The 23,991-nt window shown below is 43.9% G+C and overlaps 1 protein-coding gene across 8 annotated transcripts in view; it reads left to right on the top strand.

Annotated features, from left to right (window-relative positions):
- LOC100028211 (methylglutaconyl-CoA hydratase, mitochondrial) overlaps positions 1–23,991 on the top strand; it is a 104,623-nt gene that overhangs the window by 48,251 nt on the left and 32,381 nt on the right. For all 8 annotated transcript variants that reach the window (XM_001378267.4, XM_007486214.3, XM_007486215.3 and 5 more), the window contains one exon: positions 99–185. In XM_001378267.4, the coding sequence (XP_001378304.1) occupies positions 99–185 (87 nt within the window). The remainder of the gene's footprint in view (positions 1–98; positions 186–23,991) is intronic.

Raw genomic sequence — 23,991 nt, 5'->3', positions numbered from 1 at the left:
AGCCGCGAGGAAGCGGTGCAGTGTGGGCTTGGGGAAAGCTGTCCAGGCGCGGCTGCTGCTCTGTGCGCTCACCTTGGCCTGTTCTGTCTCCTCTGTAGGCGCTGATCTGAAGGAAAGAGCCCAGATGAGTCTGAGCGAAGTGAGCTCCTTCGTCTCCAAAGCCAGGACCCTGATGAATGAAATGGGTGAGTCGGCGCCAAAGAGCCACCCGACGCAGGGCGGAGCATGTCCGCCCCAAGCGCCCTTCTGATGGCCATTTTAGACCTGGGCGGGCTGCAGTTTGTTCTGGACCGGTGTGTGTGTGTGTGTGTGTGTGTGTGTGTGTGTCTGTCTGTCTGTCTGTCTGTCTGTCTGTGTGTGTCTGTGTGTCTGTCTGTCTGTGTGTCTGTCTGTCTGTCTGTGTGTGTCTCGGTGTCTGTCTGTGTGTGTCTCTGTGTCTGCCTGTCTGTGTGTCTGTGTGTCTGTCTGTGTCTGCCTGTCTGTCTGTCTGTGTGTCTGTGTGTCTGTCTGTGTGTGTGTCTGTGTGTCTGTCTGTGTCTGTGTGTGCCACTCCGGAAGGGTTGGAGGAGAGAGGACGCCAGCGCGCCTTGGATCAGCGTGAGCTTAGTGACAGCAGAGCAGCACTAACGGGGGTGTCGTGGCGCCCACTCTGGGCAGCAGGAAGCAGGCCGGTATCCCCGAGGAGGCCCCCCTTCGTTGGGGGGGGGCGTGCAGGGTGGAGTCTGCGGCTGGGCGAGCTCTGACTCGATGGCCTGCTCGGACCTCTTCGTGTCATCGAGGAAGACCTCGAGGCCCAGAGAAGGTGCCCCGGCGGGTCGGAGAGGCCTTTGGGTGCTTCGTCTCGCCATCGGCCCATCTAAAGAAGCATCTCCTGCAGCCTCTGCCTGGTGGGCCTCGCCAGGAGCCTCTCTGCTTCTCGTCCTGCTCCCAGCGCTGGGCACGTAGTAGGGGCTTCCTGACCCAGATCTCCTGAGTCCGCGCCTGGCTGCCGGCTCCTGGTGCCATTTCACGGCCTTCTCCAGACCTCAGAGCGGGGAAGAGTGGGAGGAGCCGTGTCTGCAGGGTAGGGAGGGGCGCGCCCCCTCTCCATCGCTGGACTTAGGGTTACTTTTTACAGATTGCGGAGCCCCTTCCCTCCTTCCAGCGCCCCACCCCCAATGGGAAGGCACGTGCCGTGAGAGCAAGCACGGCCATATTGGAAAAAAGCAAGAACGAGAAAGGGAGAAGAGCAGGTTTTGTTCTAGGCTGGGATGGTCTTTTTCATGATGATTCCTTTGGATTTGCCTTCCTCAGAGCATCCTCTGGGGTTCGGATCCTGCCACAATCCAACCATCTCCTGTTTGAGGGTTCCCCGTTCCCGATCCTTTGCTGCCGCAGAGAGAGCTTCCAGAAACCTTTCTGAGACCCAGCAGGCCTTTCCTTTTTCCTCTCTTCTCTTTGGCCAACAGATCCGGCCGTGGTGTTTCTGCCTCGGCTGTCGGCCTGCCTCCAAAAGCAGTCCCGGCTCGGCCAGCAGCACGTTGTCCCTCCCACACTTGTCCTTCTGCTTCCCTGTCATGTGACCCCATCCGAGAGGGGGAGGCCGTGGCCCAGAGCCGCTTGACTCTGCCTTTTATTTAATAGCTTTGGTTTCTTCGGAAGCTGACCCACCGCTGGCGCCCCTGACCGTCCCATGAGCCCCATCACGCCAGAGGACGGGCCTCCGCTTACTGGAGTTGACAAATGAGCTCTTCCGCACAAACTCGCTCCACAAAAGGGCTTTCTTCTCCCTTCCTGCTTCCCTTCCTGCCGACTTGGCTTTGGTTTGCGCAAAGAAGGAAGTGGCCAACCTTGCGGGATCTCTGCCAACCCGCAAGGCCGCCGCAAGGGGCTGGACTCTGGCTTCTCCGTTTGACTCCGCCTCTCCTGGCCCCAAACCCTCCGTGTTTCTGAGCGGCGGCGTCTGTTCTGCTTCCCCGATTCGCTGAGATTGCCCGTTAGGCAGTGGGCCCGCTCCACCTTTTCCGGGGGTGCGTGCGAGGTGCCGACCTGTGCCGGGACTGCCCAGGGGCCTTCCGTCTCCCAGCAGTGTCTGCCGGGCGAGAAGTTCTTCGCAAAGTTGGATCTTGGGTTTGCCGCGATCACTCGGCGGGGGAAGGAAAGGAAGGCCAAGGGGGGAGACGCACCGACCGTTTGTGCAGCCCCGAAGGGATGAAGGAAAGGGGGAAGGGGAAGCCGGACTGCTGTTCCTCACTGACTCCTCCCCAAGTTATGGAGGGGCGAGCTCCTCGGGGATCCGTGTCCCAGAGTCCTCGGCGAGGCACAGCAGGCACAGTGCCCTGCCATGCCCCCGCAGGGCCCGGCGGATCTTTTCCAGGCTGGCATTCTTTCACCCCAGCTAGGAAGCCCTCAAGGCCAGTGGTTTGATGCTCGGGTTCAAGATGAGTCACAGACACGCCCGCCTCCTCCTCCGCTCAGGTCCCGAGCGACAGTGAATCCGCTGCCCCAGCCGAGTCTCATGGCCTGCCCGTCGTTCCTCGCACAAACCGGATCAAATCTCTCCCGCCGATGCCACGACGGTCACTTTGTACCCCTTGTCTTTGCCTGTTTCCCTTCCTCGCCTGCTGCTTTTCCTGCGCTCGGCACGCCTGCCTCTCACGGCGACTTCCCCGTCAGGGCCTCTCGTATCATGGGGCAGCCTGAGAGACTAGAGGCATTTTGGGAGTTTCCTGGAAGCCCCCGACGGCAGGTGGCACAGACAAGACGTGGAAACTGAGATTACGAGCCCGTGTTATCATCGCGCCACAAAAGCCTGGGGCAGACGGAGGGCCGAACCTCGGGGCTGAGGCTGCTGTGGCCCGCGCCCCGGGGCCTAGAAAGGATCCTGCACGCTCATCGACGCTTCCTCGGTGGGGACACTGAGGCACCAGGCGGCTCCCCGCCTGCCCTATCAGACAGCGCACGTGTGGCAGCTCTTAGCCCTCACCCCGTCTGCTCCCCATGATGCCTCCTTCCCTCGATTCTCCACCACGAGTCCCTTCACGCACACCTCGGAGATATGCCCGTGTACATGTACACGCGTGTGCTTGTATGTGCACTGTGGACTGCTGGTCTGAGGGCCCACTGGGGGGATCGCAGGAGCTTACAGACAGGTCAAGGCTGCTGTGGTCTGCCCCAGAGGGCCACGACGCTGGAACCCTGCGCTGCCTCGTGCCCTTTCTCCGGCTCAGACTAGCCTGAGACATCACAGTGGATGACTTCAGAGTCTGGGGGGATCCCTGGGATTAGTCGAGGGAAGCCCCCTCAGTCAGCAGCGTTCTGGGGCTTTCCACGGGCCGTCGTGAGGGTCGATGTCTCGGTGCTGGACAGCTGTGGTTTGGGGGAGCCGTTGTTGGGGGGGGCAGGTCTAGCCAATAAGTAATCAACTAGTCGAATAATTATCCTACAAGCCGTAGATAAGTAACGCATCAATGCAATTGCATGGAGGCTTCACCAATTACCATCCAGGCGACCCCTAACGAACCGACCTCGCGAATACCGTGTGTGATACTTACCACGTCCCAATGAGCTCTAGTCATGTCTGCAGTGGTCGGGCCCCCCAATTACCTGCATGACGCTCGCTGAAAAACTCCTGTGGCCCCATTGATCCTCGGTAAAAGTCACAGTGAATAACAGCAAAGTTCCGTGTTTTTGATAGGTTATCGTAACCAGGCTCATAATTAACCAGGTGGGAACATGTTTTGGTTCAGAAAGGAACTCGTATAATGGGGAAACTGAGTCAAAAGGAGTCCATCCAAAGCCCTTATCCTCCACCTGCCTAGGTAGAGACATTCTGTTGTAGCAGGTCTTAGAGTGTCCTCTTTTTGGCAGTATGTAGCATTCTCTTGAATAGTGGGTTATTTATTGAATGAGGATTTAAACCTAATCATTCCTGAAAACAAAACTCAGAACAATATCAAAATATACTCCCAACACATTTCATCTTAAATAGTAAATTTTGGGGCAGTGAAATGACTTACTGGGCAGAAAGAGCCAGACGTAGACATAGGAGCTCCTGGGTTCAACCTTGACCTCAGATACTTCCTAATTGTGTGACCTTGGGCAAGTCACTTAACCCCGGTTGCCCCCAAACCTAGCCCTTACTATTCTTCTGCCCTGAAACCAATACTTAGTATCAATTCTAAAACAGAAGATAGGGTTTAACCCCCCCCCCCAATCTTAATCGCTGTTTAGAGCCCAAGTTATTATTTTTCTCATGTTGTAGTAAGTTAACAATAAGCATATATATAGGGTCATATAATACCTCATCTTATTTCTCCTTTCTAGTTTAAATCCACCCTGCAGAAGAAATCAATCATTAGGAATTAAGAACAATCACTTTCTGCAATTTTACATCTACAGGGAAACACATTAAAAAACACTGACTTCAGTGAGCATCCCGACGAGCAGCTATCGGTATTGCCCGATAACAAGAGAAACTATCTCTACAGCTAAGGTCTGTTGATCCTAAGATATCAATTTAATATTTATGATTCCAGGTACAATTTCATAATTGTTGTGAGTTCATTTACTTTAATTGCTTCCACTTGGCCTTTGTTTTTCATCAAACCACGACCTTCACTTTAGAATTTTACAGCTTCTTTCTCTGATGGGGTTGCTAGCATCTTCTTATGATCTTGTCCAAAAAGAAAGTCTCAGAAATTTCACCCAAAAAACTATCCACTTCAAAGCAAAATATACCCAATTAAATACATAATAGTTTTCTGACATTGCGACGCCACTCTTTATGATTCAGTTCATGATCTAACACCAAATGAGTTCAAAGGAGTCAGCAGTTGTCATGGGTTTGCTCAGAGAAAGGAGAGGGGGTTTGAAGATTTTCCCCCTTCTGCCTTCCCTCCTTAGCTAAAGCTGCTCTCCCCAATTTGCTCTTGTCCCTCTTGTCCCCCTCCACTACTCGAGACCAAAAGGTCTCCCCTTGATCCATTCACTCACATTCAGCTTGGGGAACAGATAACTTTTAATGTTAACTCAGTCAAGTAATACAAAAGGAATAAAGGGCAGGGAAGAATGGGAAAAGGAAAGTGGGGAAAGGGAGTCCCTGTCTCTATCTAAACACTTTCCCCTCCCTCCTCTAGTTTGGGGGGAACTCAGGCCTTGGCAGCTTGAGCCCCCTGAGAGAAAGTCAGGTTGACTCACCCCTGGGCAAGAGGAGTTGAGGTAAAGTCTGCTCAGGTTTCTCTTCAGAAAGTCCCTTCAGTTGGGAAGTGTAGAGGGGAAAGATTTCCAGTCACCAGCAGGAAAAATGGGTAACCTCAGGAGAAAGTCTTTTCCCACCTTCTCTCTTCGGCTTCTCAAGCCTGAGACTCACTGCTCTCCTAGCCAGAGTCTTCTCTCCTCAGGAAACTCACTCCTGGGGCCCCTCCCCCGTTGAGGTGATCAATTCCATCTACTCTTCAGTCTGGCACTTTTTCTCTAGTGCCAGCCTCTGTCACACCTCAAAGGCTAAATCTGAAATAAGTGCTTCTGGAATGAAGTCAGACATTTACTATGGAACAAGGAATGTGTGGACTTTCTAACTTTCATAGAGATGTATTTGAAGTGTACAAAAAATTATAGAGGAGTATGTAGTAGTAGTCGTCTCTCGGTGACCGAGAATGACAATTGTCTTTGTGTGTTATCTATCATCTATTGATGTTCCCTCCTGTGGCTTTGGAGTCCAAAGGCTGAGGCGCACAGTGTGTGGCACACGGGACATGGGACGCCAGTTGTTATGGGAGGTGCGGCTGTGGCCTGGTGTAGGAGTTCATGCGCAGCGGCAAGACGTCGACGTCGCTCATCTTCAAAGGTGGCGGCGGCATGGTGAATGTGGGCTCGCCAGCTGCTTCTGACAGAGGCAGCGAGTTCTAGTTGCTTTGGTGTCCTGCCAGCCCACTTCAAGTTGGACTTTAGCTGATCCTTGAATCTTTTCTTTGGTCGGCCTTGTTTCCTGAGTCCAGCTGACAGTTCACCCTAGAATACCTGTCTTGGTATTCGCTGTGGGTCCATGCGAATGACGTGTCCAGACCATCGTAGCTGGGCTTGGAGGACCAGGACTTCGATGCTGGTGGAGTTGGCTCTGTCGAGGACTTCCTGATTGGTGATTCGGTCCTGCCATCGGATCCTCATGACTGACCGGAGGGAGCGTTGGTGGAATTGCTCCAGCTGTTTCATGTGCTTCCTGTACAGTGTCCATGTCTCACAACCGTACAGGAGCGAGCTGAGGACCCTGCGTTGTACACTTTGAGCTTCGTCGCAGTGCTTACACCTCTGTGTTGGAGGACTTTGGAGTGCAGCCGCCCGCGTGCCTGGCTGGCCTTTTGGACCCTGGCATTGATCTCATGGTCTAGGGACCCGTCGTTGGCGATGGTGCTGCCCAGGTACTTGAAGGTGTTGACGTTAGAAAGCTGCGTGCCATCGATTGTAATGCACGGCTGGTTCATTGGCCTCCCTGGAACAGGTTGGAACAGCACCTCTGTTGTGCTGAGGCTGATAGTCAGGCCAAACAGTTTTGTTGTGGTGGAGAACCTGTCCACAATGGTTTGGAGATGATTTTCTTGGTGGGCCATGAGAGCACAGTCATCTGCGAAGAGAGCTTCCAGGATGAGTCTCTCTGTTGTCTTTGTTTTTGCAGTCAGGCGGCGAAGGTCGAATAGTGAGCCATCCAGTCGGTATTTGATGTAGACGCCCAGGTCTAGATCCATCACAGCATGTCATAATACTTGGGTGAAAAATAGGTTGAATAGTACTGGAGTGAGAACACAGCCTTGTTTCACGCCATTGGAGATGTTGAAGCGATCGGAAGTCTCTCCGGGTCATGTCGACATGAAAGAGCTGGATCAGTTTGACGAATTTTGCTGGGCAACCGAGCTTGCTGAGGATCACCCACAATGCGTCCCTGTTCACTGTGTCGAACGCCATCGTCAGGTCTATGAAGTTGTAATATGTATCATGTAGTTGTAGAATGTAATAAAATCTATGGTGTTGAACAAAGAATGATAAATACACTGTCCAAGTGGGAATTCTAATAATATTAAAAGAATCAGAATATAAGTTCAGAATATTTGTTTAAGTTACAGTGAACTTTAATTGAACTCCCTTGATCTCATTTAGTTTTCTAATCTGCATAGACTTCTACTTACTATTAGGAGAGGAAAGAGCTAAGAGTCAAGTATAGTGAACACTGAATTTTGTCTCCTTCAAACTCTGCTTTTTGGATTCTTATTCATATCACTTAGCATGATGTTAGAATCTTGAATAGTTCATTTATCATTCTGTTTTCATGAATTTGTTGTATTAAGATAAAATAAAGAGAACTTCATACTTTGGACCATCTTAAGCTATGCATCTCATTTAATGGTTGTGATTTTGTAGGTGAAAAGATCCTGAAATTTTTTAACATAGATTACTCTTTATAAATTATTTGTGCTGAGCACAATATCTGGGAATGGAAGTAAAGCTCCCCCTGCCTGTTCCCACTTTTATGTATTTATTTATGTGTTTGTTTGTTTATTTCCCCCTTTTTTATTTAGAATATTTTTCCATGCTACACAATTTATGATTCCTCCTTCTCCCCCCCCCCCCCCCCCCCCGCTCTTTCCTTCTCCCTCCTGAATCCAACAAGCAGTTCCACTGGGTTATATATGCATCATTATTCAAAACCCATTTCTGTGTTATTCATATCTGTAGTAGTTATCCTTTAATATCAAAACCCCAATCATATCCCTATCACATTATGTGATTGATCACAATTTTTCTAATGCGTTTCTGTTTCCACAGTTCTTTCTCTTCATGTGGACAGGACCATTACATTCAATTGTGCCACAGTGTATCAGTCTCTGTGTACAACGTTCTCCTGGTTCTGCTCCTTTCTCTCTGCATCACTTCCTGGACGTTGTTCCAGTCTCCATGGAATTCCTCCACTTTATTATTCCTTTCAGCACAATAGTATTCCATCACCAACATATACCACAATTTGTTCAGCCATTCCCCAATCAAAGGGCAGCCCCTCATTTTTCAATTTTTTACTACCACAAAGAACTCGGCTATAAATATTTTTTCCTTATTATCTCTTTGGACTACAAACCCAGCAGTGGTACGAGTGGGTCAAAGGGTAGGCATTCTTTTCAAGCCCTTTGGGCATAGTTCCAAATTGCCCTCCAGAGTAGTGTATTAGTATTCCAATTTTTCCACATCCCCTTCAACATTTATCACTTTCCTTTGATAGGTGTAATTGGCTCCTCAGAGTTGTTTTAATTTGCATTTCTCTAATCAGGAGGAATTTAGAACACTTTTTCATGTGCTTATTGATAGTTTTTATTTCATCATGTGAAAACTGCCTATTCATGTCCCCTAACCATTTGCCAATCAGAGAATGTCTTTTTTTTTCTAATAAATTTGACTTAGTTACTTATATATTTGGGAAATTAAACCTTTGTCAGAGAGTTTTGTTATAAACATGTTCTCCCAGTTTGTTGCTTTCCTTCTAATTTTGGTTGCATAGGTTTTGTTTGTAAAAAATCTTTTTAATTTAATATAGTCAAAGTCATTCATTTTACATTTTGCAATGTTCTCTATCTCTTGCTTGGTCTTGAATTCCTTCCTTTCCCACAGATCTGACAGGTACAGTATTCTATGTTCACCTAATTTGTTTATGATTTCACTCTTTATATTTAAGTCATATACCCATTTTGAATTTATCGTGTATAGGGTGTAAGATGTTGATCTTAACCTATTTTTTTTCCATACTATTTTCCAATTTTCCCAGCAGTTTTTGTCAAATAGTGAGTTCTTGTCCCAAAAGCTGGGGTCTTTGGATTTATTGAACATTCTCTTACTGTGATTACTTACCTCTAGTCTATTACATTGATTCACCCTTCTGTCTCTTAGCCACTGCCATATTGTTTTGATAACCATTGCTTTATAGTATAGTTTAAGATCCAGTACTGCTAAGTCCCCATCCTTCACATTTTTTCATTATTTCCTTTGATATTTTTGATCTGTTGTTTTTCCAGATGAATTTTGTTGTAATTTTTTCTAATTCTATAAAAATGTTTTTTGGTAGTTTAATAGGTCTGGCACTGAATAAATAGATTAGTTTGGGTAGGATTGTCATTTTTATATTAGCTCATCCTACCCAGGAGAAATTAATGTTTTTTCAATTGTTTACATCTAGTTTTAATTGTATGAAAAGTGTTTTGTAGTTGTGTTCATATAATTCCTGTGTTTGTCTTGGCAGATAGATTCCTAAATATTTTATATTGTCTAAAGCAGTGGTTCTCAACCTTTCTAATGCCATGACCCTGCAATACAGTTCCTCATATTACAGTGACCCCAAACCAAAATATTATTTTGGTGGCTACTTCAAAACTGTAATTTTGCTACAGTTATGATTTGGAATGTACATACCTGATATGCATTATGTGTTCTCATTGCTACAAATTGAGAGGTTGAAAACCACTGGTCTAAAGTGATTTTAAGTGGAATTTCTCTTTCTAACTCTTACTGCTGAGTTCTGTTGGAAATATATAGAAATGCTGATGATTTATGTGGATTTGTTTTGAACCCCACAACTTTGTTGAAGCTGTTAATTATTTCCACTTGTCTTTTAGTTGATTTTCTGGGGTTCTTTAGGTATAACGTCATATTGTCTGCAAAGAGTGATAGTTTAGTTTCCTTGTTGCCTACTTTGTTCTCTTCAATTTCTTTTTCTTCTATAATTGCTATGGCTAGTGTTTCTAGAACAATATTAAATAATAGAGGTGATAATGGGCATCCTTGCTTCACTCTTGATCTTATTGGGAAGTCTTCTTAGGCACTTAGTGATGTAAAATTTCCCTTGAGTACTGCTTTGGCTATATCCCATATGTTTTGATATGCTGTCTCCTCATTGTCATTCTTTTAATGAAGTCCTTAATTATTTCTATTCTTTCTTCTGTGACCCATCAGTTTTGAGAATTAGATTGTTTAATTTCCAATTAACTTTAAATTTGCCTTTCTATGGACCTTTGTTAATTATACTTTTTACTGCAGTATGATCTGAAAAGGTGGCATTTATTATTTCTGCTTTTCTGCATTTGTTTGCAATATTTCTATGCCCTAATATATGGTCAGTCTTTGTATATGTACCATGTACTATTGAGGAAGAGGTATATTCATGTTTATCCCTGTTCACTTTTCTCCAAATATATATCAACTCTTAATTTTTCTAGCATTTCATTTACTTCTCATACTTCTTTCTTATTTATTTTTTGGTTTTATTTATCTGTTCCCACTTTTAGAAATATTGAGAAAGCATTGAAAAATTATCCTAGTTTGAAGGCTTTGGACTAATCTGAAAGATAATATCAATGTTTCTTTTAAAATCACATCAATATATTAGTATCAGTATAATCATGACATCATTATATCAGTGTATTATATTTTGTCAGTATGTCTTTAATGATCAATTTTGATACATTTTCCTGCTTCTTTCTGTTAATCGCAGCCTAGAAAGTATTTTCTCTTGAAAAAATTAAGATGTCAGTAGAAAAGGGGAATGGCCTTTTGATTGAACAAGTCTTTCCTCATATTATGTCAACTTGGACTATCTAGAAAGAGGAATGTTTTTGGAGATTAGGAATCTTATACATTTGTTTTTCAAAATGACTTTTGATGGCTGTCTATGGACATTAGAAGACTGTCATTTTGAATATTTTTCTCTTGAAGAAAATCATTTTGATTCATAACACTCTAAAACAAAAATGTATTCTGATAAGCTTGTACTCATCATACAATGTATTGTATTTTTTTACTTTGACACAAGTATCCATTTAAGTATCAAAGCATTGTGAAATTTGTATTTTGATCCCATTTTTTAAAAGATTGACATAATTTAGTTTTTTTTTAGTTTGCATGTTAGAAGAAAGGCATCTGCCTAGATAGAGTTTCAGTCTTGGACTCAGGAAGACCTAAGTTCAGATCTGGTGTCAGGCACTCACTTTGTGATCTTAGGCAAGTCACCTCCTCCTGCTTGCCTCCGTTTCCTCAAATATAAGATGAACTAGAGAAGGAAGTGTTTAGCCACTCCAGTCTCTTTGCCAAGAAAACCCTACATTGCATCCCCGAAAGACAGACTGTTACAGTGGCTGTGCTTGTTGTCGTAATAAAGGCTCACTTCTCTGACAACGGTGGTGTATCAGTCACGGGTGGAGAGCGTTGTAGGAACAGAAACCGGGTGTGAGGGAGGGAGCCCCAGCGACTATGGATGGAGTAGCTGCCTCTCTCTCTCTCTTTCCCCGGGGATACCAGGTTGTCACTTGCCCCAAAAGAAGTGGCTGGGGGGCATTTGATGATGAGCTCCCCTGCCAGCTCCGCTGAAGGCTGACTTCGGAGCCTGCCCTTCACAGAGGAACTTGAGACAGGGCTCTTGCCTCAGAGGAAGACCTCGGGCACTCTTTGTGAGACCTGCCCCTCGTTTCTTGCAGGAACCCTCCAAATCGTAGTGAGGTGCTAAAACGAATATCTGACTGTTATAGAGGGCTTATCACTGGGGGTCAGGAAAACTGGAGGAGGGAAGAGGGATGGGAAGCCCTGCTAAGACCCTGCCTAGTCCGTGATCTGATGGGCCCGCAGTATTGCCCAACAGACAGACGTCTCTGTCCCTTCCCAGCTAAAATAGCAACTAGTAAAGCTAAGAGACTTAGGAAGAATAGTTCGAGGAGGCTGGGAAAGACCACGGGAGCAATGCTCTCCTCCAGAGTCCACAGCCTCCCCTCAGGGGACTGAGATGTCTTTTCCTTCAGGTTGAGGAGGCAGGAGATGGAGGAGGAGGCGGGATCCCTCGGCCCCCCAGTCTTTGCTGCCCAACTGCCCCTCCTCTTTCAGGCCTCATCTCGGAGTTCCACATCTCTGCCCCGCATCCTGACAAGACGAACGTTACGGAAGTGAGCGAGCAACAGAAAAGACGGCTCGTGTGGACGTGCTTACATGTTCTTCCTTTCCATCAATGACGGTCGTGCCCGCTTTTTCTTATGCTTCTGTTTCTTGTAAATCCGCATCGTAACCTCTCCTTTAGAGCTTAATAGCTCGCCAGGATCTGTGCTAAGAAAAACCCAAACAGGACCCGGAAGAGCTGGATGTGACCGAAACACCTCCGCAGCAGTATGCATTCCAAGTGAGAGCCTTCTGCGTTTTATGACCCGTCCGTCTTTATGCTTTACGGCCTGTTTGAACTGGGATACACTGGAATTGAGTAGCGTCCTGAAATCGCAGAGCTGGAGTAGCGGGACCTTCAGGCCTTCCTCTTGGAGGTAGAAGAGTTTAGCCCTCAATTGAAAAACAAAATCTTAAATTCTGTCTGGAACTTCATTTAGAGCATGGTTATAAGTCAAGAAATACCATATAAATGAACTATATGAATGCTGGTGGCTTTCCTATTTAATGATTTAATAATATTTCAGCCTTATTTACCGTAAAGGAATTTGTCTTTAAATTGTCAGGCTTAAAATGAATAATGGTTCGATGTCTGTCATATCTGCACCTGAAAAGCTAAGTGTGGCACCTCCAAAGGCAGTGGCGGGGAGGAACGAGATGATGTGAAAGATCAGAAGAGGAAAACGGCGAGGCTCGGATGCTACGGGGAGGGTGGTGGCCACGTTGATCACCAACGAGGCGTCTCGAGGACTTGCTTTATTCGTAGACTCTGCGAGGGATGAAAGGGCCCGTGAAACGGCCCCTGGACCCAGAAGCCACCGCTTTCTGCTGGTAGAAGGCGCCCGCTCAGCGTTCTTTGCCAGCAGCGTAGTTTAGTAACGCCCTCCCCTCCTGGCAGGAGCTCTGGGATAAGAACTGATTGACCGCTTTTCAGAGGGACTCTGGTGCCACCCTTTTGTTCCGATCAGGACTTCCTTGATTCGGAAGTCTGGGGTCCCCGACCAGGCGTAGTGATGGAGGGGAGGCTTCTTTTATGACCATGATTTAAATTGAAGCCCTTCCCGTTGTGTTTGGGGTTGAGTTCCAGTGATGTGATGGGACAGAACGTTGGTAAAGAGATGAAACATCTTCTCTCGTTTTCCAGAGGTCACGCTCGATCCTTTATAGATCATGAGATGGGCCTTAACGTCACTGGAAGCAGCGGGCAAGGCTTGGAGCGTATGTCTTTTGGAGTGATTTTTGATCACTTTATCAGTGCTTTAGAGACTAGAATCAAGTGAGCCTGCCAAAGTTAAGCACCAGGATAAAGACCCATTAAATAAAAATGAATGTAAATGTAAGCCTAATAATAGGGTACATGTGAATGGGCCAGAAAGCCCCCAAAGAAAGAAAAGAGCAGACAGCGCATGGAGGAGACATCTGTCATAAAAGCGCGATGGAAACGAGTCGTCTCTCACGCTCTCCGAGGAAACAGGGAGGCAAAGCCTGTGGGCTCTGCTGCTTCTCCTTGGGGGATGCAGACCCGCCGGGTCCAGAAGCAGGTCCACGGCCATCGTCGTTTCGGGAGGGATTGAGCTCTCCGGGCTCCGCGGCACCCGTCTGCTGCCCCTGTTAGCAGAGAGGCTGCAGGTCGCCAGGCTCCATGCTGAATCTGCAGTGGAGTGTGGGGAACGGAAGGCCGACGGGGAAAGCCGAGACGCTTGGAGCCTGGAGATGGCTCTGGGAGGGGCACCTGGCAGATACAGCAGGACCGAGTTCTGAAAGAAAGAAACTTAGAAATGGAGCCATTCTTGTTTTGAGGCTTATAGGAGTGCGTTTTGGTGTTCTAGACTTATGTTGAGCCTCAGAGCAGGAGCCAGGATGGAGGAAAGAGAGCCCCCCCTGCAGGAATACTTTAACATAATGCGTAAATCAAACTGCAGAGCAGCAGGACCTTTTTCTGTCCCGGAACAACGCGGGAGGTCAGAAGACCAGGATTGCGGCCCTGGGGTGGGGGCTGGCCAGGAGGGCAGGGTAGCGGCAAACCCAACTGACGCCCTTTAGGACAGGCGCGTATCTCATCAGCCAGAGGGCCATTGGCCACTGGGCAGGAGGGGATTACGGGAGAGCCCTGCGCTCCCAGGGTGGGAGCGTGATGCCTGGGACTCCCGAGGACGTTGGGCTGCTTGTGTGCTGCTGAGCCCTTGGGTTGAGGCGATTTAAAGAGAAAAAGGTTCAAGAAGAAGAAAGCCCTGGGAGAAGGGAGAGGCACGCAAGGAAGCTTTTGGAGTTGAGTTGGCGGCGGAAACCCATCTTACAGAATAGGACGGGAGAAGGGGAAGAAACTCGGAGAAATGGGAGACTGACGAGAGGGAGGGAAGACGCAGGGACAGACTCGAGAAGGGACGAGCTAATAAAAGAGAAAAAAGAAGTAAAGAAAGTAACGTGGGAGGAAACAGGACGGCACATCGCTATGAATGGGGATCCAGTGAGCTCGCCCAAGTGCCTTGGAAGCCAGAATCCCAGCCATATGTTCTTTACAGGAAACGTCCTTGAGACAGACAGGCGGGGAGTTAAACCAGGGCCAGAACCGACTCCATCCGTGCTTCGGCTGACGTCAAATAGGCAGGGGTCTCAGAAAGGGGGAAATGATCCGATCTACCTAAAAGAGACCATCAGAGAAAAGCCCCCTAGCAGTTAAGTGACATCAAAGCCAAATAAGTGTGCGTCAAATGGCATGGCATTCGAATTCCCAATGGAAAAGCTCAATGAGTTACACGAGGGAAAAGGTAGTAGCACCATGCTAGTACAGACCTCCATTTTACCAGCTGTAGAACTAGATAAGTCGACCCAGAAAAGAAATCAAACTGAGCTTAAAGAGAAGAATAGACTTTTTAAAAGCTGGATATGACCACCCTCTGGAGAAAATGGAATTGGAATAGAAAGGAATATATCTTTTATTCAGCTGTACATGATGTCTTCACAAAAACTAAACATGTGTTAATGCAGAAAAACAGAAATATTTTTCTTTTCAGGACATCTTGCCAAAAAAAAAAAAGACATTCCATAGAGAATCTTGGAAGCACAGATCAAAAGTTAATTGGAGGGGGGCAGCTGGATAGCTCAGTGGATTGAGAACCAAGCCTAGAGATGGGAGGTCCTGGGTTCAAATCTGACCTCAGCCACTTCCTAGCTGTGGGACCCTGGGCAAGTCACTTGACCCCCATGGCCTAGCCCTTACCATTCTTCTGCCTTGGAGCTAATGCCCAGTATCGACTCCAAGACGGAAGGTGAGGGTTTAAAAAAAAAAGTTAATTGCAAACTGATCCTAAAGAATGAGTGGGTCAAAAACCAAATTATTGAAGCAATTAGTAATTTTATTAAAGATCATGCCAACAAACCACAATTTGTGGGATGCAGCCAGAGCAGTGCTTTGGGGAAATGTATGTTTCTAAACATTTAGATCAATAAAAAAGAGAAAGAACAGATCAGTGATTTGGGCATGTAACTAAAACAACTTTAACAAGTACAAATTAAAAATCTCCAATTAGATGCCAGAATAGAAATCCTGAAAAGCAAAGGAAAGGTTAATTTAATTGAACATAAAAAGGTATTGAACTAATAAATAAAAATAAGTACAAGTTTTATGAAAAATCCAATAAAATAGAAAAACTATTGGCTAACTTGATTGGAGCAAAGCAAGTTTTCAGCACCACCAAATAAGATTAATTTAAAGCAATTATTAAATCTCTCAGCATTTTCTTGATTACATGTAAAATGAGTTTTTAACATCGGTTTCCTAAAACGTTGGGTTCCAAATTCTCTCCTTTCCTTTCTTCTCTCCCCTTCCCTGATTTCCGTGTTGGTGATGGTGTAGAAAAAACACACTAAAAATGCAGAATCTCAAGTGGAAAAGAGCATGCTTCGGTCAGCTTCACACTGGTCAGTCCTTTCTCTTCAGGCGGACTCTACTTGTCGTTACAAATCCTTCAGAACTGCATTTGGATCTGTATTGCGGAGAACGTCTGGCCATCCACACTTGGTCCTGGTGCAGCATGTTGTAACAGTGTATCATGCTGGGATTCTGCTTACTTCCGGCTCGCGTTCAGAAATCGTTCTGCCCATCATTGTCTACAGTTGTGACACAGGCCAGGAGAGCAGCTTGGCGAGACGCCCAACACTTCCTGTGTTCTGAGGAAAGTTCGGGAAAGTGAGGGAACTGCCTTCAAGGATGGTATCCCAACTACCCACTCTGCCTATCTAAGACTACCTCCTATCTAATTACCTCCCTAATCACTTTCCACCTCCTTAAGGCCATTTCCTCAGGACCAAGCAACAGTTATTCCCAACTGCTACTTTGTATCCAGACACAGACCCCTCCTGCTCTCTAGGGAAAAAGCCAGAGACCAAAGAGATAAAAGCCCTTTTCTAGCGGAAACTTACTATATACATATAACTCCCTTGTCTCCTAGGTAATAGCATCTTCCACAGAGGCTGTGAGTTCAGAGACTCTCACTTAGCAAAGTTTCTGTTCCTCTGCCTCTTAAAGAGACAGAGGGAGTGATTAAGAAAATCTCTAACACAACCATGCATCCTAATTTGATCATACCTTCCCCAGTGGATGGACATCCCCTGAAATTCCAATTCTTTGCCACCACAAAATGAATTACTTTAAATGTTTCTGTATAAAAAGGCCCTTCTGAGGGCAGCTGGGCAGCTCAGTGGATGGAGAGCCAGGCCTAGAAACGGGAGGTCCTAGCTTCAAATCTGGCCTCAGACACTTCCCAGCTGTGTGACCCTGGGCAAGTCACTTAACCCCCATTGCCCAGCCCTTACCACTCTGCTGCCTTGGAACAGTACACAGTATTGATCCCAAGATGGAAGGTGGGTTTTTTTAAATAAAATAAAATAAAAAGGTCCTCCCCCCCCCTTTTTTTAAATTTCTTTGGGTTATAAACCTGGTAGTGGTAGTGTTGGAACAAAAGATATGCACTGCTGTATAGCCTTTTGGTCATAGTTCTGAACATTCTGAAACGGTTGAATCATTTCCCAATTCCACTAACAATGTTTCATTGTCTCAGTTTTCCAACATTCCCTCTAAAAGTTGTTATTTTACTTTGTAAGGCATACCTTAGAGCTGTTTAATTTGCACGGTTTTTATCCAGAGTGATGGAGCACATTTTCCCCATATGACTCTAGAGAGCTTTGACGTCTTCATCTGAAAACTGCCTGGTCTTCTCTGTTGTCCATTGTCCATTTGGGGAATGACTTTAATGAGACCTTTATCAGAAATACTTATTGTAAACCCCCCCCCAACTTTCTGCTTTCTTTCTAATCTTGATTGCATTTGTTTTGTGAGAACCCCCTTTTTAATTTAATTAACATCATCAAAAATATCCATAGCACGATGCTTTCTTTCTCTTGTAATCTGGTATGCTAGGCCACTTTGCTTCACATTTCTGCTTCATAGATTCCCTTTGATATTCTTGACCTTTTATCCCGCTAGATAAATTCAATTATTATTTTTTCCAGCTCTGTGAAATAATTTTTAGTAGTTTGATATGAAACGGAACAAATCAATTTATGCAGAATCATTTTGGTTTAGCTTAAACATAAGCAATTAATATTTTTCTAATTGTTTAGATCTGACTTTTTGTGAAAAGTGTTTTATGATTGTATTCATATACTTCCTGGGTTTATCTTGGCATCTAGACTCTGACATATTTCATATTGACTACAGTTATTTTAAGTGGAATTTCTATTTCTGACTCTTCCTGGAAATGAGCAGAACCAGAAGAACATTGTACACAGAAAGTAAAACATTATGGAACAATCCAATGCAATGAACTTTGCTACTGGTAGCATGCAACAAGCCAGGACACTCCTGAAGGACTTATGTAAGGAATGAATCCTCATCGAGAGAAAGAACTATGGGTGTAGAAATGCAAAAGCAAAGCCTATGATATCACTTCTCTCCCAGTGTCTGTGCCCCAAAGCCCCAGGTAGGCCCTGCCCCCTTTCTTTTATTGATGTTCAGGACATAGCTCTGGCGCAACCCTAACATGTGCAGAATGTTGACTGACCAGTTCGGCTACTCAGAAGGGGGAGGGAATAAGATTAGGCCTTAAAAAAAATCTCTCTGTAGCAAAAATGAATAATATGGAAATAGGTCTTAAGTGACAACATTTGTACAACCCAGTGTAATTGCTTGTTGGCTCTGGGAGGAGGGAGGGAAAGAAAATGAATCCTGTTAACATGGAAAAATATCTTTAAAAAATAAAAAATAAAAAAATAAAATTGTTAATAAATTATTCGAATTAGTTTTTTAGTGGATTCTCTTCTGTTGTCTAAGTATGCTATCCTGTAATCAGCAGTGATAGCTTTGTTTTCTTATTACTTATTCTAATTTCTTCAATTTTTGTTTTCTGATTGTTATAGCTGGCTCATCTAGTAGTACTATATTGAATAATAGTGATGATAACGGGCTTTCTTACTTCTCCCTGATTTTATTCTCCCCAATTTTATTGGGAAGGCTTCTAAGTTATCCCCATTTGAGATAATACTTGCTAATGGCTTTAGATAGATGCTGCTTGTCATTTGTAGAAAGCTATATTATTGCTATGCTTTTTGGAGCTTTTCATAGGAAGTGGATATTGTATTTTGTCTGAAGCTTTTCTGTGTCTGTGGAGATCATGATTTTTTGTTGTTTTTGTAATTTATATGGTTAGTTATATTTATAGTTTTCTTAATGTGGAACTAGCCCTACATTTCTGATATAAACCCCGCCTGATCAAAGTATTGCTATAATCTCTGTGCTAGTATTTTTTAAAAATTTGATTCAATATCAATAAAGGAAATTGGTCTATAGTTCCCTACCTCCACTTTTGCTCTCCTTGGTTTATTATATTAGCACTTTATTTTTGTCATAAGAAAAATTTGGCAGAATGCCTTCTTTGCCTATTTTTCCAAACAGTGGAATTAATAGTTCTTAAATGTTTGGTAAGATTCATTTGTGAATCCATCTCTCCCTGGTAATATTTTCTTAGGGAAATCATTGTTGGCTTGTTCAATTTGTTTTCCTCTTAAGATAAGGTTATTTAAGTATATCTGTTTATCTGAACAATTTACATTTTTGTAACTATTCTAATTGCTTTAATTTCTTCATTACTGGTAAATTCATCTTTTTATTTTTGATGTTGGTAATTTGGTTTCTTTTTTAATCAAAAATTTTTTCATAAAACCAACTGCTCTCATTTATTTAGTTCAATGATTTTCTTTTCATTTTATTAATCTCTACTTTGATTTTAATAATTTCCAATTTGTTATTTAATTGGGGATTTTAAATCTCTGGCTTTTTTATCACATGCTGTAAAAATGAATTTGGTGAGTTATAAAATGGAATATTTAGGGAAAGTGGAGAGGTCTGCTCTTTCAGGAAGTAATTGGTAGATTCTTTAAATTTCTGTTTGATCCTCTAGTTTCCAAATGTCAAAATAGTTTTCCTTAATAATTTCTTATAATAATGATGTTGAGGCTCTTTATTCAATCATGACTTTCAGGTAGTCCAATAATTCTTAAAGTCTTAAGTTAATAGATTATTATTTAGGTTAAATTGATTTCCTCAATCTGTTTTCTAAACCAGTTGTTTTTCCAGTGAGATAGTTCACATTTTCTTCTATTTTTTTCACTCTTTGGATTTTTTTATGTTTCTTGGTGTCTCATAGAATCATTGGTGTCCTCTTTCCTAATTTGAATTTTTAAGAAGTGATTGTCTTCACTTCACTTTATCCTTCCTTTTCCATTTGACCAATTCTCCCTTTTAGAGAGTTGTCTCTGATTTCTAAAATCCTTTTTTCGCTCCTTAAGGATTTGGGGGCGTGGCGAGAGAGACAATCTTTCACATTTTCCTCTGCCTGGGTGGCTCCCTGCAATCCTGCACCGAGATGCGGGGTGCCTGGCTGCTCTATTGCTTGGATCAGGCCTGCTTCTATCGGGCTGAGAGAGTTCCTGGCCTGAATGAGACTGCCCTTTTACGGAAGTAAGTGAAGACTCGCCAGCCCAACTTGCCTTGGGCTGGAAAATGGTTTCACCTCATCTTCGGTTGTTTCTGTTGCTCCAGATTCATCATGGGGCGTTTCTTAATAGTTGTTTGGAGGTCACTTTGGACAGCCTCAGACATTTTCTCCTTTATTCCCTCTGCCTGTTATTTTTAAATAAGGTTTTATTGATGTGTTTTGTTTTTAGCTTGTCTACACTTCCCATTCACGTGCCTACCTTTTCTGAGAGAGCCTAACTATAATCAACATTGTTTTAGTAAAGGGAAAAAGTCAGCAGAACTCGCCAGTATGTCGAAGAGTCTGTTGTGTGCCCCGTGCCTCGTTCCTGGTCAGTCCTGCCCCTTTGGCCTCCTCAGTTCTCAGAATCCGGCTTCGCTTCTGGTGTCGCTGCCCCTAACATGTTTGTAGGTCACTCAGCCACTCGCGGAGTGTGCTTTCAGCACGGCTCTTCCTTCCGTTCACTTCGAATCAGGCTTCCGCGCTTCTTAAAGAAAGCGGAACCCCACACCGCCTCTGTGCGCCGGCGTGTCTGATCCTCTTCCTGTGCACGGGCCTCTGTTTGTTCCTACCCCGAGTGCTTCCAGAAATGTCTCGGTGTGTGCCGAAGCCTCCCTTTTCTGGGTAGCCTCTTATGGCTTAGAGTCGACTGCCTGACCCACACTTTGTGGGCATCTCAGGGGTCACTTCTGACGAGATTAAAATTAGTTTCTCTGCTAAAAAGTATTATATTTTTATGAAGTTTTTATTGAAGATTAAAAATGAAAGAAAATACAAAATAAGAAAGCATGCGCCTAGGCCCAGAGAGTCCATTTAAAAACCCTTCTCTCCTCCCGGCCCAGAGATTTTGGGGAACTCTGGGAGCTACCAAGGACTGCTGGGAATTGAAGTCCGGGGTTCAAATCTCCACTTTTACATTCCCCAAATGTTTCGATTCACTCACAAAAGAGTTCAATTCTCTTTTCCCATTTCTTTTGGCTCGACTCATCTCAGCTGTTTCCGCCTACTGTGCGTCAGTTTGTGCAAGCCTTCTCCAATCTCTCTATAGCCCTTATAGTTGTCATTTCTTGTGGTGCGGTGGAATCCCGGCTCTGGGAGGAGGGAGGGAAAGAAAATGAATCGTGTCAACATGGAAAAATGTCTTTAAAAAACAAATGAATACATGAAACAAAACATAAGATTGTTAATAAATTATTCGAGTCTAAGTATGCTATCCCATAATCAGCAGAGAGATAGCGTTGTTTTCTTCTCACTTACTCTAATTTCTTCAGTTTGTTTTCTTTTCTGACTGTTATACTGGGATCCCAGCCTCACAGAGTGCCCTTTGCTGTTTTGGCTGCAACTGGAAGGAAAGGACAAAACTCAAAGGCCGTCTGACATGGGAAATAGAGGGGGAATGGGCGGATTGGCCACCAAGAGCCCTTCCCCGACAAGGAACATGGCCAAAGGGATCGGGGCGGGCAATAGACTGCCGGCAGCCATCGGAAAGAGTCGAGAGCGGGCCCCCATTTACCCATCACTTGGGGGCAGATGTCAACATTTTGAAAGAACTCTGTGACAAAAGGCATTCGGTGTTCCTGCGGGGGACCCTATGAAGGCGACCATCCTAGGGAGGCGATGAAATGGTCGTAGCCTTTGCCCATTTTCCTCACTACTCGCTTTAGAACTGTTACTGAGAAAAAAGACCTGTTAAAGTATTCACAGCAAAAGCATGAATTCATCCCAAGCAGAATTTATGCCCAGCACTAGAGGCAGAAGAAATTGTGGTGTATAGATAGCGTGGTTTTGTAGAGAAAGACTGAAGAAATGTTAGAGAGGGAAGGAAAAATAGACACAGACAAGAACGAGGAATAAAGGTGAAACGGAGGGAAGTTTTCACGCTAAGTGCACTTTATGCCCATTACTTTGCTAAATGTCATAGATTTCCTTTATTTTGACTGCTAGCACAATATTGGACATACAAAAAAAATAACTAACTTAAAACCCTTTTGATTCATGTCTTAATTTGTAATTCCCTAGCCAGGGTGCTCTTGGAGTCTTCAGGTCTTCTCTGTTTGAGTAGCCTTCACCGGTGACACCTGCATTTCAAGAAATACTCATTCTTTTCTTCCCTCCTCCTTCCTTCCTTCTTTTAGGATACTTCTGTCTGCTTATCCTTCACAGGAACAGCACAGAACTGTTCTCTCTCTTATCTTAAAGACCCTCAGACAAAGTGAGCCTGCCAAAGGACAATAATTTTATCTCCTCTTTGCAGCATGTAAATGGTGAATCATCATCCAGACTTTCCATTCCAACTGGACTAGTATCTTACATGGATTGCATTTGTCTTGGTTCTTTCTTGTTTTTATTGAATGAAAAATTAAAGATGCTTCATCCTGCTTGAATAAGATTATGCTTATCTTTGCAGGACTTGTTATGTGGGGTACGTGCTTCTTTTACTTTTGGACACATTATATGTCAGCATTTTCTTTCATTTCTCCTTGTTGATAAACAATCCTAGGTGATTTGAATTGGCATTCCTTCAGTTATAAATTGTCTCCTTGGCTATTTTCAAGATTCTTTCATTGATATCGGAGTTCTGTAACTTAGGGGCTATATTTTGGGTGACTTCATTGTTGGGCCCTTCTCAAAGCATCCTATGGATTCTATTGATCTATATTTTGCCCTTTTTTTACCCAATACTTCTGTACATTTTCTTAGGTATGGTCTTCAAATCTGCTATCATGCTGTTTCATCATAGCCAGTAATTCTCAGATTATCTTAACTGAACTCTTTATCCTCAAGATAATTGGATATATCTTTAGCTCCAGTAATCACCAATTTTGATGTTTTCTGTGTGCCCTAAAACTTGTTTTGAACTTTTGAATTCCATTTCTGCCATCCTCTTTGTCAGAGTTTATGTGGCTTTACTAAACTTGCCCATGATCTGTTTGGAACTGTTGATTATCTTTTTTTTTTCCTTAGTGAAGAGTAAGTTAAAGTATTCTAGTGGTGTTCTTTGTCTCTTCTTTTAATTCTCTTATTCAGTTCCTTACCCACTGTTATGGATTCTTGTTTCTGAGAATCTCCTTGGTATTCCAGGGTGATTCCTTTCTTTTCCTATTCTTATAACATGGTTATTTCCTCTCAGATAGTAGTTATCTATATGTACTTTGTATATTTTTTCATTTTTCAGTGTATGGTTTTCTTTCGTAAGATTTAAGCTTCTCTCTGAGGACTCTTTATTTTTATCTTTGTATACGTAGCACAGGGTGCATAATTAGATACTTAATAAATGTTTTCATTGAATTTCTCTGGAGAAATCTCATATCCTTTTACCCTGCATAATAGTGTCTCTTTTTGTTGTTGTTTACTCCTTTCCTTAGTCTTCTTTTTTTGTAGATTTTCTCATGAGGATTTCCTTCCTCTCTTTTTGTTGTCATTCCAACAGTCTGTTTGACACATTTCTTGAAGTCATAAAGGAGAGCTGGGCTTAAATATTACCACCCCCTCGGACCTTTCTTTTAGCATGACAAATCACTTGTTTGTTCTAATTCCTGGCTTTGATGATGAGCTTTCTTTAGGTTTGTCTGCTCTATTCAAGGAAGATTTATCAATTAAAAATGTAACTTTTCTGGGGATAGACAGAGAGTTAGACAATGATTGAAGTTTTAGCTACTGTGAGATTTGTAAAAGGGAATTCTTTGTTCTCTCTGAGTTAACACTAACTTAAGTACCCCTACTTAGATTGTGAAGACAATATCAACTCTCCTTTGTCTACTTTTGAATTGAATCAACAAAAGATTAAACACCCTACTTAGTCCTAGGTGAGAAGCTAGCAAGGTACTTAGAGAACTCACAAGTCACTTACTTAGAGAACTCCACCCTTTTAACTCAGTCCCAAACTTGTGAATCCTATGATCAGAGTTTACACCTGTTACAGACAAAAGAGTGGTTGCCATAAACTGTGACCTAGAAAATATGGTTTCAAGACAGTGTCTTGAGTTAAATCAAAAATAAGTGGTCGCCATGGGAAAAAATTCCCAAA

Source organism: Monodelphis domestica, chromosome 3 (genome assembly GCF_027887165.1).
Source record: "Monodelphis domestica isolate mMonDom1 chromosome 3, mMonDom1.pri, whole genome shotgun sequence".
NCBI lineage: Eukaryota > Metazoa > Chordata > Mammalia > Didelphimorphia > Didelphidae > Monodelphis > Monodelphis domestica.
Note: the sequence above shows the minus strand (reverse complement) of the source record. Positions and strands in the feature narration are given on the sequence as shown.